At 50.8% G+C, this 14,430-nt stretch overlaps 5 protein-coding genes across 5 annotated transcripts; all 5 read right to left on the reverse strand.

The window, feature by feature from the left end:
* Positions 1-1,337, reverse strand: AIMP3 (aaRS-interacting multifunctional protein 3). Its single transcript, XM_003736959.1, has 5 exons — positions 1,221-1,337; positions 835-934; positions 534-736; positions 368-427; positions 1-279 (listed from the first exon to the last, which is right to left on the reverse strand). The coding sequence occupies exons 2-5, from the start codon at positions 932-934 to the stop codon at positions 217-219; spliced, it is 426 nt and encodes a 141-aa protein (XP_003737007.1). The 5' UTR covers positions 1,221-1,337; the 3' UTR covers positions 1-216.
* Positions 1,338-2,905: 1,568 nt separating this feature from the next.
* On the reverse strand, positions 2,906-3,852 carry LOC100903437 (elongation of very long chain fatty acids protein 5). The gene has a single exon (XM_003736960.3). The coding sequence runs from the start codon at positions 3,801-3,803 to the stop codon at positions 3,021-3,023; it is 783 nt and encodes a 260-aa protein (XP_003737008.1). The 5' UTR covers positions 3,804-3,852; the 3' UTR covers positions 2,906-3,020.
* Positions 3,853-7,135: 3,283 nt separating this feature from the next.
* LOC100909098 (elongation of very long chain fatty acids protein 1) lies at positions 7,136-8,174 on the reverse strand. Its single transcript, XM_003736997.2, has one exon. It carries the CDS (start codon positions 8,172-8,174, stop codon positions 7,371-7,373), a length of 804 nt encoding a protein of 267 aa, XP_003737045.1. The 3' UTR covers positions 7,136-7,370.
* A 3,453-nt stretch (positions 8,175-11,627) lies between these two features.
* LOC100909241 (elongation of very long chain fatty acids protein 2-like) lies at positions 11,628-12,443 on the reverse strand. The gene has a single exon (XM_003736998.1). It carries the CDS (start codon positions 12,441-12,443, stop codon positions 11,628-11,630), a length of 816 nt encoding a protein of 271 aa, XP_003737046.1.
* Positions 12,444-13,536: 1,093 nt separating this feature from the next.
* On the reverse strand, positions 13,537-14,322 carry LOC100897133 (elongation of very long chain fatty acids protein 5-like). The gene has a single exon (XM_003736999.1). The coding sequence runs from the start codon at positions 14,320-14,322 to the stop codon at positions 13,537-13,539; it is 786 nt and encodes a 261-aa protein (XP_003737047.1).
* Between the last annotated feature and the right edge of the window lie 108 nt (positions 14,323-14,430).

A 14,430-nucleotide genomic window follows, 5' to 3' on the forward strand; every position in this document is an offset into this window, starting at 1 on the left:
TGAATGTTTAAGCGGACTCCTCGTTTATATTAGGCGGAACCTTCTCCCTTGATTTCCTGGGCGCGCCTCCATATCACAGTATCCGAGCGAACCCAGGCTTGCTCGAGCGTTCGAGCGGGGCTCCTGGAGTCGAGATGAGAAAATATCAGGGCTGCCATGTGGTCGATCTCGACGCCATCGTTGTATAATGAGAACCGCGTTGAAAATGGATGTCTCTCAGTACAGGGGGGTAAGGCTGAATATCACTCCAGCGCTTTTCGGGCCTTTCAGACTTTGCAGCTGCAAAAGAGAAAACTTCTTGAGGATGGGGAGAAGAGACTCGGATCCGCGGGCGCCTGCAAGTTTAGACAGAAGAGGATGAACTTACGTGACTGAACCAACGACCGACACGCGGAACGCGTTCCTTATCAGGGAAACTCAATTTACTCTGAAAAATACGGAGGTGTTTAGCGAATATCCCGGGCTCGGAATCAGAAACTCGGCTTCCCAAGGCAAAGTCGGATCAATCTCACGGCTGTGTGCGGGAAACTCACGACAACATCGCGGAGAGCAGCGTAGAGTGTCGTATCGGCGGTCGTCGATCGAGGTCCTGTGACGAATGCTCGGGTAGCCAGGGCATTATCGAGGAATCGAAGGTAAATCATCAACTGGTCATCAGTGAGATTTTTCCTATTCGCCACATCCGCCGCGAACTCCAACCACTGGCAGAGCTCTGCTTCTTCTAGAGCCTCTACCCCTGCAATTTCCAAAGCCACTCAATGTTTTCATTGAGATCTCCGATAAAATTCTTGGAAATTCATTCCGACGAGGAGAGATAGCTCCCGATTTACTCACTTTTATCCTCTTTCTTGCTGGCGTTGTGAGATCCATTCTCAGGGTTGCTCTTACTCCCCGGATGTTCGTTCTTGCCGCGTGATTTCGGGCTCCGCGTCATCTGACAGGGAATTTCCGTCGATTAGGATGATTTCTAGGGAATTGTGAGGGGATACACGCCAATCAACTGAGTGTCCGCGGTGCGAACTGCCGATCAGCCGATGGGCCGAACTGTTTCTCTTTACACAAGCTCGATCGCTAGATGGGATGCTCGATCAGCTGTTCTCACATGCCGCGCTGCAGTACGGCCCGGCCTCACGTGCTCCGGCGGCGACGTGCTTCGCGGCTCTCGTATGAGACCGGAAGACATTGGTCTTTCTTCCCTGGTTCGTAACTTCACTGCTCACCTATCCGACAGATAGTTCCGAGTTTCCAGTATCGGGTGCCCAGCAAGCGCAAAACGCGGGCATGCGATTGGAACAAGAGTAGTGCGGCGGCGGCGGCCTGCGTTCGTCGCCGGTCGCCGCTAGCGAGACTTCTGCTATCGGAATGTCAACGTCCAACGAACTAGCAAACCAAACGGCGGGACCTCCATAGTACCCTCAGCGAATACTATCTCTTCGATGAAAGGATCTCGAGATCCTATTCATTGTGAGGAGAACCGAGTTCCGGGAGCGTTGATTTATATTTATTCGTGTGTTCTTCGAGTCTGACCCTGAGGATCCGGCGATGATGAGCGTGATCCCTGCCGACGGCTCTCATCGAGCTTCGGACAACGTCCCCGCAGGCGGCTGATGACGCGCGGACGAAAGGCACAACATCTAGTCAACTCATATCTGGAAGCTTTTCTCAAGGCACTGACAGAATGCGCAGCCTCGTTAGTATTCTCTCCGGTATGAAAAGATCACCTTCCGCTTTATCAACCACCAGCCTCGATGCCGCGATCAACGACCACGCATGAATAGAAAGATATCCGCTCTACAGAATCAAATCCGTGCCTTTCGAACCGCAATAGAAGGACAGCGTACCTCGGTACCACAAAGTCCCATATGAGTTCAGAGGTCAAGAAGAGGGTTTTTCGACAATCACTGGGCGGAGGGGTGGAAGATGAGGGAGAAAACATCAACTTGCACACCGGGGCATGATTCCGCAGCCGCGGATGCACATAAGCGCGGAAACTGGTGGGGAGAAAGAGCCGAAAAACGGCTCACAAACGAAGCGCTTGCGCTTTTATTCTATAGGGGGGGGGGGTGACCATGGCTCGCGCCCCATCTGAAACAAGAGTGCCTCGCTAAGCCCTTCATGAGGGTTTGATTGCCAAGACTGATCCCTGAAGACTCGAGGAGATCCTGGTTTGTAAATTACAAGCCTGAGCATGAGAGGTCGAAATCCTGACGATCAAACTCGCTTAGGGAAGAACAGATTACGCGGTGATACAGCTTACCAGCTGACCAGAACGACTCGCCATTTCTGTACCGACTGTGACAAAGTCGCCGGCTCGCATTGTGGCGGGCATTGCTGGTTTAGACAAAGTTGTGCTTCGCGAAATTGTAGGCTCTGCTCCGAGAAGCGTGGGATATTGAATTGGGCCTCAGGCGCCGATACCACGAAGGCTCCTATCACGCGGATTTTGAGCAGCTTCATCTTTCAGTCCCCCGATTTCGCCGTACACGTCGGAGCCCTTTGTTCTCATGACGCTTGACGCTTGATCTCATTTGTGGTAAATGGCTCAAAAGCATTCAGATGGCAGAAACCGCTGACACCGCAATCGAGACCAACCGCACGGGACCGACGTCCGCCAGCGAGGCGAGCGTCATTGCGACTCGACTAAACTTTGCTCACAATCAGATTGTCTCTTTTCCTGTTTTCCGTTTCAACCATCAAACTAAAGCACGATCATCTCCGGTTCACTTATTCCGTCAGCAGCCCGATGCGACTCAGAAATTTCCCGCGCGAGCCGGATCCAGGAGAAAGTCCTCTCCTATTCTATAGGACAAGCCGGGGAAGAAGAGCAATGACGCCACTTTTAGAGAGAACAAACGCAGATGATCAGCCTTGAGCTCTCGATTTATTCTCCAACATGCGGCATTCATGAGCCGAGCTATGAACTCACTCTCAAGACCAGCATGTTCGTTACGAGGACGGTCTCCGATAGCTCGGCGAACGAGTTATTCGGTTACCGCTCCAATACGAGATCCAGGCGGTTTCTAAAGCGATTTTCTCCCATGTTTATAGCTATCCACATAAAATTTAGTGAAGAGGCCAAGGAAGATGAGGGCTTGCATGAGATTGTACTGACATACGACAGCCGGGTATCCACAATTGAAGACCGTGTTCCATGAGAGTTGCAAGGCGATGATGCAGAATTGCATGATCTGCATCGCTGTCAGGTACCTCTTCCACCAGAGGTACGACCGTAATCCGGGGAACGTTGAGAGAAAGTAGTACGAGTACATGACGATGTGGATGATTGAGTTGAGCACCCCGACGTAGAACAAGCTCGGTGACCATCCCGATCGCAAATAGATGTAGAATGTCAACACCACGACAACGTGATGGTACACGTGAAGGAACGAGACGTGGGACTGTTTCTTCGCCAGAACGAAGAACACTGTATCCAGGAGGTCGAGGACTCGCACCCAGAAGTAAGCTAGTCCACAGAAAACGAGCATTTCCGAGTCTTCTTTACTATTCAGATCATCTCTGGATGTCGGTGGATTGCATCCGAAGGAAAAATGACCCTCGTCGTAGTGGCGATAGGCGATGGTTATGGCGCGGTACGAGAACCAAACGTTCGCTATCACTTGCGACAGATTGAAAACGCGCACGACGGGTTTTAGGTTCATCGGTTTTCGGTCCGACATCCATGATGGACCCGCTTTGAGGACGAACCAGAGGTACACGACCAGGATGCAGAGGATGACATGAGGATTGTCCCAGACGAGTCCTACATATCGATCATCGCGCGGCAGCATCCACAATATATCCATTAGAATCGACGGTCGCGGAGAGTCCGAGAATCCTCACCGAGCCGATTTCTGGATTGTGGCACAGAGAAAGTGTCGCCGAGCACGAGCGAGCTTGAGAGAAACCTTCCAGGAAAAGTCACTTAGTTTCCTCTCTCTCTTCTGAAACTCTCAATGGGATTCCTTACGTCATTCCTGAAGAGGGTGAAGCCTCTGCATGCACGGTGACTCAAGTCTACATTCCGCCACGGCTCACGTCCGATTCGCTCCTGATCTTGGAGCCCAGGAGTTGGCTGCTAGGACCCGGATCAAGCATTGCTCTTTCGGCTCGAGCATTGGTCTCCAACGGAATCCAGCATGCGCGATTAATTTGCTACGAAGTGATTCCGACTAATTTCCCTTTCATGGTTCTATGTAGCAGAATCATATCACGGATTTCTCGCAAGGGAAATGTGTATTGCAAGACGCGGCTCGATCGCCAAGTTATCGGCCTCGCGGATTACGACTCCGTCAATGCGCGGCTTCATTCCGGTGCCGGCAATACGCAGCTGACAGAGCCCGTACGTTGATTGTGGGCTAAGCTCAGGATAGTCGGAGGACCTGTGGCGGGGGCTCTCGTGGGAATCGTCGAGGGTAGCGCTACAGTGGACCGCAGCTGCAGAGATTGACTTCGAAATCTGTGGAATCGTAGAACCGGGCGGAAGTTCGCGAGGAAGCGAAGGCCGTCCGAGGTTCGTGATCCACCCGGGAACGCTTCCGCGAGGCAGAGCACGCACACTCGTATTCCTACGTTCTTCGTCGCTGCGAGGGATCCATCAGGAGGGGAAGGACTCCCGGGAGAATATCGACGATAGGAAAGAAATTTAAGGCTGTTCGGCCGGGGACCAAATCTATGTTTGCGTCGAAGACGCCAGTTTTTCTTCCTCTCGCTGTGACATCGTTATATTTCCGCCCATATTAGGATGGAAAACACTCTATATCGGGTTCCACTGAAGTGCGACCCGTGACGCTACTGATCAATGAGAGATCATATGACTTTTTACAGAGCTGACCGCAAATCAGCTCATGTATCACTACTAGCCCACCACCTTCTCTCTTCTGGCTTGACTGTCGTGTTTTCTCCTCTTGAGATCACAAGCGCTCGGTCACATGCGGTACAATCTCCTGATTCTTCGATTGTTCATTGCTCAGCGTGGCGCTGTCTGCCGTGAATATGTCATCGTCTATGTATGAGTCTTCTTACATCTCCTTCAGTAATTTAGCATGCTTTGGAAATGTATTCCCGCGTGCCTGCAGGTGGTGTCAATCACCTCTGATATGCGAGGACGACGACCAGATCAGAACACGCATGACAACTATGGTTCAAAACCATATCCTTCTGTCGGGTGTCGCCTAGTCAAGCAAGATTCCCAATGGCCTCCCGAAGCGCAGAACTGTCGGATCGCTTTTCGTGATTTCATACCATGGAAAAGCCTCCCCGATATCTGCCGTCATTGCAATTCGGCGCGAGGTACCTTCAGGGTAGGCTTTCCCTCACCTCGTATCCCCGCACAACAATCTCCTCTTTGGCTTGACTGTTGAGCCAAAACAGTCACCTCCTCTCTCGAATCGTCCTTCTCGCAGTCGGTTCCGAGCCCGCGACGAATGTGTTACTAATCATCTCTGATTAATGTGTTCGAGAGCCTACGCGGCCTGCGCTTTGTGGAGCTGCGCTCTATGCTGCTCTGTGCTGCCAGCGCTCCTTCTCTCCCAGGCGACACTCTCTTCGCCGGTCTCTGGTTGGCTGATTGCGTTCCGTACTGCTTACCCTCTCCGTGACGATTTTCGCTGAAGCTGAGAGCTATGTGACGTCTACGACGTAAAAAAATCTGCGTCGGATAGCTCAGTCCTCAGCAGAGGTTGTCGTTTCAAGTGCTGTACCGGTCAGTCGCTGACTTATTGCGCGCTCGGAGGCAGTATAGGGACTTCGACGCACGTAGACCTTTGAGCTTGAGAGACCCCGCGTCGGCGGCGGATCCTGCGCGCGCTGTTTTCCGAGCTCTGATCTATCACATGCGAAATGAGGAGTCGGTAACATAACGTAAAAGACACGGCATCATCCGACGATGAGACCCGCCAGTAGTGTCTAGCGGAGCCTCTAGCGAGGCTGAATGTTTTCCTTCGGACGAGGAAATACCCGACGGTGTAACAGCCGATTGTCGATTTATCGAAACGCAGCATCGGTTCCTTCTCGGGCCGATAGTGAATGGAGTGAAAAAGTTCTATGTTCGTTCGGTTCATAATATCTAAGCTGGGTTTTGAGATCGGTATCGGCAGTTTCCGGGGAAGTCTGTCGGGAGTGGAGGATGATTGTCGAGGGTGAGAAAATTCATTGGGGCGGTTTTTCCCAGCGGGAGTCTTGCTCCAATCTCTCAGAACTTCGCCAGGGATCGAGCATGGACCTAGACATGATCGTTCCCCATGTCTCCCCAGACTCCTGCGGAGAAAAGTTCCAGGGCAAAGAAGGCTACAAATAGAATACGAAGCTATCAGGCTCCGGGAGTCACGAGTCACGTCTGGCACAGGGTGCGAGCGAAATGTGATTATCGAGGAAAATGTACCGGACTGCCCGACTCACCACAGGGAAGTCGGGATGGTGGTCGATCCCGAGAGAATTCTGTCTACACGATCCCTGAATGTTAATTTTGCCTCCCGATCTGGAAAATTCGAATATCGCTTGGCGCGGATCTGTTCCGATATGGACAGACACATAACGGATGAGTACGAGACAGTACCTATCATGTTGCTATCCTATGGCGCATCGGGCCAATCTAGGCGTATCGAACACTTCCCTCGCCGAACCGATTCTATTCGAGCCTGCCATCCGGCTCCGAGATCACAATTTTCCCCCCAGCAGTTCGGGATATCATCGGTCGCATTCTGAGACAATCGAACAAAATGTTTCCTATCGGGTTCTAGCGAGACGCGAGCTTCGTTGCACCGGTAATTCCTTGGCAAACAAAGACTTGCGCCATCGGCACTGGATCTTTTTACCTATATATTATTCTCTAATGGTCTTGTAATCAACGGGCCAGCTCCGATATTTGGACATTTAGTTATTATTTATTATTTATTACAGTGGGTGAGGCTTATCTACATATTTGGGCGATGCGAACTTCATCTAGTAGGTAATCTCCATTGCGCGAGAACCGCTTCCCCGATTGGCTCGAAGAATGTCTTCTCGGAATTTCGGGCTCAGTTTAGCGATTGTCATTTTCTTTCGGAACTCTGTCGTCATCAAGGGCTCGACTCGTCAATATTGTATATAGCGGAGGATTCCGCGGATCATTAATTTAAATTTTTCTACGCTAGATCCCAGTCTTGCCCCCGCTCTACCGGGAATGGTGAACCGTCACCTACTGGGTACCTCTTCGGAAACTTCCCTCCCGATTCCCGATTATACGATGTATGCACGTACTTTTCGAAATTTCCTGTCTACCGGACGAACACATCACGCTTGTCTCTGCGAGGATCTTGGGATGCCGCAGACCATCCACCGCGAGATCGACAGCTCCGTGGACCGGAGGAAGTTTTGGATCTTCGTCGAATGCATCATTCCGTCATTCTAGCACAGGTTTCTCCCTTCGATGGTTTATAGTTTTTGAAATAGAATCTCGCGAAGAGCACGAAAAAGATCGTAGTCTGCATCGCAACATATTGATTCACCAACGGAGGGTACCCACAGTCTTGCATTGCAGCCCAGGACAGCTGCATGGTCAGGAAGAGGAACTGCAGTATCTGCATACAGGTCATGTACTTCTTCCACCAGAGGTACGGCCGAAGAATCGGGAAAGTTGACAGGAAGTAGTAAGAATACATGATGATGTGTATGCTCGCATTGAGAATCGACAAATGGAAGATGCTAGGAACCCAGCCTGAGCGTAAGTAGATGTACGAAGAAACTACGACGATGACATGATGATAAACGTGGAGGAAGGACACATGAGACTGTTTCTTCGTCAGCACAAAGAACACTGTGTCGAGATAATCGACTGTGCGCACATAGAAGTAGAGGGTGAAGAGTTTCCCGATCATCTTTATGTCCTCCTCGTTGCTCGCTGGGGGTTTCACAGTTGTTGGGGGATTGCATCCGAAAGAGAAGTAACCTTCGGGAAAGTTCCTCACAGCAATAATGGTCAAGTTGCACGTGAACCATCCATTGGCGAGCACTTGACACGCGTTGAACAAGCGTGTGAGGGGCTTCAGCCGGTAAGCTTTACGGTTCTCCATCCATTGAGGACCGAACTTGAGAACGAACCACAAATACAGCGCAGTAATGCTCAAAATGATGGATGGGTTATCCCACAGGACACCTTTGAATTGGTCGCTGCGGGGAGGTGAGAACAAAGACTCCATGGCTCGGAGTCGATTTCGAGATCTTATGGGACTCCGAGGCTACGAAACGGACGGCTTCGTTGGGTGAATGAGCTTCGCTGATCAGAGTTTGTCTAATAAATATTTTCGGAAAGAGCATCCGTGAGTGAACTGACGTGCGCGGGCGGAGAGATTGTAGGGGAAAAAGGAAGGAGGAAAAAATTGTGTCGAGGATCCATCTCACGGCATCGTCCTGGGGAGTGAGTGGGCGTGGATCCCGCCGTGGGCTATTCTGACAATGAGGAATCACATACGAAGGGACGAGACGAGACTCCGATAAACGCTCATCCGGATCAGGGTCGAAACCCCGGGAAAGAAGTTTTGAACGACGTACGGGAAGGTGCCGGAGCCGTGGCAAAACTCACTCACATCTTCGCAAACTGCAGAGCGTCACGGACATCTCCTGGCCCCAACTGGTCCGATACTGATGGAGCGAACCCTCGGATACTTAACATCGCAGAAGTTTCGGACACATTCAAAAATGGCCTGTCCCAGCATCTGGGACCCGGTCGCCGTGGACGTTAGTGGGGGCTGCACAGGGTAGCCGAATGCACGAATTCTGGCGGGCGATGAGCCGCGTGAGCTCCGCCAGTATTTTGAGGGAGCTATCGGTAGTCCTTCCCTCGATTCCTTCCTTACAGAAGTCTACTGCATTGCCTGCCAAAAAGCTCTTCGTTCGGGTCACTGCTCACTTTCCCTGTGCGTTGTGATCGGTTTCACGATCCCAGAATCAGTGGTTCAGACGCCTAGCGTCTCACCGCCCCCAGAAGCTCGTAGTTCTGGGACGTGCACACCACGGTGAGCTCGCATCGTGAGTCCCGAGAGCAGCCCTGCTCGCAGAACTTGGTGTTCTCGGTATTACCTGGCGCCCTAATTTGAATTCGGATTGATTAGTACATTGACGCATTGGAGTAGCGGAAACGGAACCGTAATTCAAAGCGTTTCCCACCGCTGTCACATCGCCCAGTCATGTTCTTCTACCCTCGTTAAGAACGGCGCTATTTCATACTATCGGACCTTGAGTCGGCTTGCCGGATCTCTGAAAGTTGGTGGCGTGGACGGAAGAGATGATCGGCAGGGGCTGCATCGTTGATCGTAGAACAACCAACTTCAATTTCACTGCACATATCAAAACCGAGCTCACAGAGAAATACTCACGTCTCATACCGCGAAAAACGTTTTGCTTGATCTCGCTGACATCGTCTCCGTGATCGAAGCTCGGGACGTCTACTGTCTCGTCAATTTCCCGGACGCTGTTCTCATCGATGAAAATTATGGCCCAGGGTTTGGCGACCTCTCCGATGATGCTTCGCATCGGTAAGATGTCCGACAAGCTTTCTAAGTGTCTTCCTCAGTCATACCTCAGATCCTGTCCAGGAGCGCTTCTCGGATCCTTCCGTAGCCCCACCGGAGACACCTGAGCATATATTCAGACATGCTCGGGAATCTCTGGCAGGGCATCCCGCTCCTCACGACTGGAGGGGTGTGAGCTTCACATTAGGATCACGTCGTTCCGAAAGTTTCATCAATTCCAAATCGGAATAGCTGTGATAGCCGTGATTCGCTATTCTTATTGGGGGAACAAGCCGGCATTGGAATCGTATCGTTCTCGATTGTTGTTCCGGAAAAAGTTCCCCCCCCAGTGACGGGACGGAGATCACAATGGCAGAATCTGCCTTGAGAGAAACGCTATCCGCCCGGTCGAGCATTCTTTCCTTCATTGACTCGATCGTTTCCTGGAGAGCCGCGACTCATACCGATCAAAGCCTCTATTCATGTACAATATCAACGAGTTCCGATCGTGATGAGCTGCAGATGAGGCATTGAGGAGAATCATATCCCTGGGTATGTTCCGGGAGGATGAATATGATGCGAAGATCCGTAGATTGACTCTCACTCAGTCAGATGGAGGCGCCACGGTCAGTCCAAAGCTCGGTCCAGCCCCAATTAACGAGAGTCCCGAAACGCTACTTGGAAAAATTTCAATTTGCGCATTCTTTCCCTGTTTCTGAATTCCCATGAATCTGCTCCCATTCTCCTGCGGAGATAAGACTCACGAACAATATGCATCGGTTGGAGACATCCTCTCAAAAGGCCTGGAAGAAAGTAGGGCTAATACTCTTTACTAATTTTGGGGAATTGAGATTTGCACGTCGGCGGCAAATGAGTTCATGAATGAACGTCGGTTCGCAGTTTCTGCCGGCGCTAACCAGTGCCGGCAGGTGCGCCACATTCGCCATGCATATTTGCGGCTGCCCAGGAAATGCTAGTTTCGAGTTTATGTTGAGAGACGTGAATTTTACATCTGACCAAGCCGAATGGAAACATCAACGAGCTCTCCCTAGCGAACACGCTCGGCTTGATCGAGATTGCGCCAGGTATTATCGCGGTTAAGGGAAAGGAAAACGGGAAGAACGAAGAGTCGAGGGTCAGGGAGATGGGATGAGTGGAATGCTGGAGAAGTGAAGGGGAAGGGGCGAAGGAGAGCAAAACGGGGAGAAGGATCGGATGCAGGGGAAGGGAGAAGGAGGCCACGGTAGAGCTGACAGGACCCGACTGAGGGGGTGACCGAGAGAATGAAAACAACCGGAGAGGAGTAGAAAGTCGAAAAGAGCCCCGAAGACGGTCGAGGCCCCCCTGGATTGATGATTAGATGATGAGATCTCCATTGGATTGAGATCTCCACATTAGTCACTAACGGAGCTTACCTTTTGTGACGGAGACTGAGTTCCGATAATAAGACCTGGATATTCATGATTTTTTCCAGTAGATGTTAGAGGGAACTGAGATTTCTGAGAGCAGACGAGCAATTTGGAAGAACAGACTTCATGATGCTCGATATCGTGACCAGATGCCGCTGTGAAGATTTCCGCCATCCATGGGACATCGGGTGTAACCTGATGATGCATCGAGTCAGCCAAGCCACCATCGCGATGTAACAGCCTTTGATGATTGCACTCCGAGGGGCTCTCGCTCGAGCGTGCCATTCCACGCTAAGAGTACTTCCAGTACCGAACATTTCTTTCGAGGGATCGGAGCTCCTAGGGGGTCGACGAATTCATTCTTTTTCATCGTTACTGCGATCCCCTTCCGAGCAATGATTACCTCATAAATCCGGGAACAATTTATTCATTTCTTTTGCACAAATATTTCTTGAAGACACCAGCCAGTGTGCAGTGTAATAGCCAGGAACTGTTTGATCTTCGGAAAGCATCTCGGACCGATTCGACTTCGCTCGATAATGCCTTGCGCTGCATTCTTCAGGTTTATCGATACAGAAAGCTTTTTTCGAACCTTCTCGCTCGTTTTGTCCCCGGGGGGCGTCCGCTTTCATACGCGAGCGACTACCATGTATATTGTCTAGCATGTACATCATCATCGCACGGGGTATACTGCTCATCTGAGATTTGGAAAATACGTCATGAGAAAAACCGCTCAATCAGCCTTCATGCAACTCGACTCTACATTCTCACTTCGCTTTTTCGCAACGTATTTCTGGCGATAGAACCTCCCGAAAAGCACTAAGAATATTGCCGCTTGGGAGAAGACAAACTGGGGTACGAGAATCGGGTAGCCACAGTTATAGACTATATTCCACAAGAATTGGAGGAGAAGTACGGAGAATTGCGCCATCTGAAGTCCTGTCAGATAGTGTTTCCACCAGAGATAGGGTTTCATCGCCGGGAAGGTCGAGAGGAAATAGTAGGAGTACATCGCAATGTGAACCATGGAATTTAGGAGCACACAATAGTAGATTGAAGGCATCCATCCCGAACGCAGGTAGACGTAGGCTGTCAGCACAACGATTACGTGATGGTATACGTGGAGGAACGAAACGTGGGACATTTTTTTGGTCAGGACGAAGAGCACCGTGTCGAGAAAATCCAGCACCCGCACATTGAAGTACACGATGCCAATCGTATGAGCAAGGTTCGTGTCGCTCTCGGTGGCCAGAATGAGCCGGTCGGTAAGAGGAGGGTTGCATCCCAAAGAGAATAAGCCCAAGTGGTGATTTCTGACGACCAGGCCGATCATGTTGTACGAGAACCAGACGTTAGCGATCACTTGGAATAAATTGAACAGGCGTGTGGCCGTTCTGAGCTGATAGGGTGGACGGTTCGCCATCCATTTCGGTCCAGCACTCAGAACGAACCACAGATAGAGAATTATCACACTCAGGATAATGGACGGATAGTCCCAGAACACTGAAGAGAATTCCGCGCTCCGAGGGAACAGCCCCATGAGCTCCATGGTTCCGATGAGGAGCGAGCAATCCCCCTCGTCAACTCGCGGTGTCCTCGACCTGGGGAACTTCACAATGCAAGGAGAAAGTTCGATCGACACTTCGGAAATGCGATCTTCTAGAATATTGGAGCTCTTATAGAAGAAAAGGGTAGGAGAGACTGCCCGCTAATGCTTGTCGATGCCACGAACGTATGATCGAGAATGTGAAAGAGAGTCCCGTCTTGAAGTCGCCCCGGAGATGCCGATTTGTTGGTAATGTTGATGTCGTTCCTACGCCGACGACACAGCGTCCAGGATGTGAGAATCGGCGAATGGGTCATTCCAATCTTGAGAGAATGGTTTTATTTTTCCTCCGCGGCTCCATCCGGAGCGGTATAGCTTCCGCTTGTTCAAAACGATGGCTCGCCAGCGACTACAGAATCTTCCACCGACTTGGACGATTAAAAAAACTACCGTGTGATACTAAGAAGGGAGAATGAACTCGGTTGGATCCTCCCCCACAATGCGTAGCTCTGCCCATCGCATCGATGAACATCGAGTGCTCCCATGGAGAAATCATCGCCTTCTTGACAATAAATTGTCCTTTGATGGCTGCAGGTTCCATCGGAAGTATATCTCCTCGACCCGCAGCAGTACTGGAAACAAGAGGCGATCCGGACGGCAATGTCGAGCTCCTCCGCCGGAAACAGCACTTTTCCGCTATTTCGAAAGGATATTGCGCAAGAAGCATGAATGAGATCATGCTAATCATGAGGTCCCTTCCTCAAATTCCACGCCTGGTTGGTTTAGAGACCCAACTCCTAGCCCCTGCGGGGCGAGAGTTTCGCCGGAGTCGATTCATCTGTGACGTCAAGCCATTCATTTATTTATTTCCGAAATATTTAGTCTCGAACAGAAACACGAGAAACGGCGCTGGTCTTCCTTCTAGTATTGGCGAACTTAACGGAAGAGAACAATCATTCATGGACGCTATAGATTTTGACACCATATGACGTGAAGCTTCTTTTTAGCCTCACTCTTTTCCTAATTCCCCATTGTTGCCGACGCGAACGCGACGAGGATACAGAAAATTCTGAGAACCCGGTAAATAACTGCTGTCTCAGTCGATCCTCTTCTGGCGACCGTAGCTTCTGGCGTAAAAGTTCGTGAAGAGCACCAAAAATATGCAGACTTGCGCGATATTATACTGGCACACTATCGGAGGGTATCCACAATTATAGATTGAGATATATACAATTTGCAGCAAAAGGATCGCGAACTGCGATATCTGCACTACCGTGAGGTACTTCTTCCACCAGAGGTACGGTCTCATGCTGGGGAAAGTCGAGAGGAAATAATACGAGTACATCACCACGTGGACCATGGAGTTCAAAAGCGACGCATAGTATATACAAGGAGCCCAACCAGATCGGAGGTACACGTAGGCTGTCACGACCACCACCACGTGGTGATAGACGTGAAGGAACGACACGTGCGATTGTTTTTTCGACAGGACGAAGAACACTGTGTCGAGAAAATCCAGAATCCGAACCCTGAAGTACACATGGCACATGATGAGAATAAGAAAGTTGTCCCAGGGGTCGGCCAGGGGAGCCAATCCGATGCTGGGCGGGTTACATCCGAGGGAAAAACGGCCGGTGTGGTAGTTCCGCACGGCGAGGGATGTTGTGGTGTAGGAGTACCAGATGTTGGCCACCACTTGGAAGAGATTAAAGCAGCGGGTTGCGGTCTTCAGACGCAAGGGCTCACGATTCGCCATCCACCTAGGACCGGCCAGTAGAACAAACCAGAGATAGAGCAGCACAAGTGCGACTATCGACGACGGATAATCGAAGAGCACACCCCCGAGCCGCTCTTCTCGAGGGAACATCCACATCAAATCCATGATCGGAGGATCGAGAGAAGCTGGAACTCCGAATACCACAGAGATTCGAGGTATTGTGACGACCGTCTCAGTTTGAAATACCAGAACCTCTCGAAGGGCAGGCGGCTG

This window comes from Galendromus occidentalis, unplaced genomic scaffold (assembly GCF_000255335.2).
Source record: "Galendromus occidentalis unplaced genomic scaffold, Mocc_1.1 scf7180000075388, whole genome shotgun sequence".
NCBI lineage: Eukaryota > Metazoa > Arthropoda > Arachnida > Mesostigmata > Phytoseiidae > Galendromus > Galendromus occidentalis.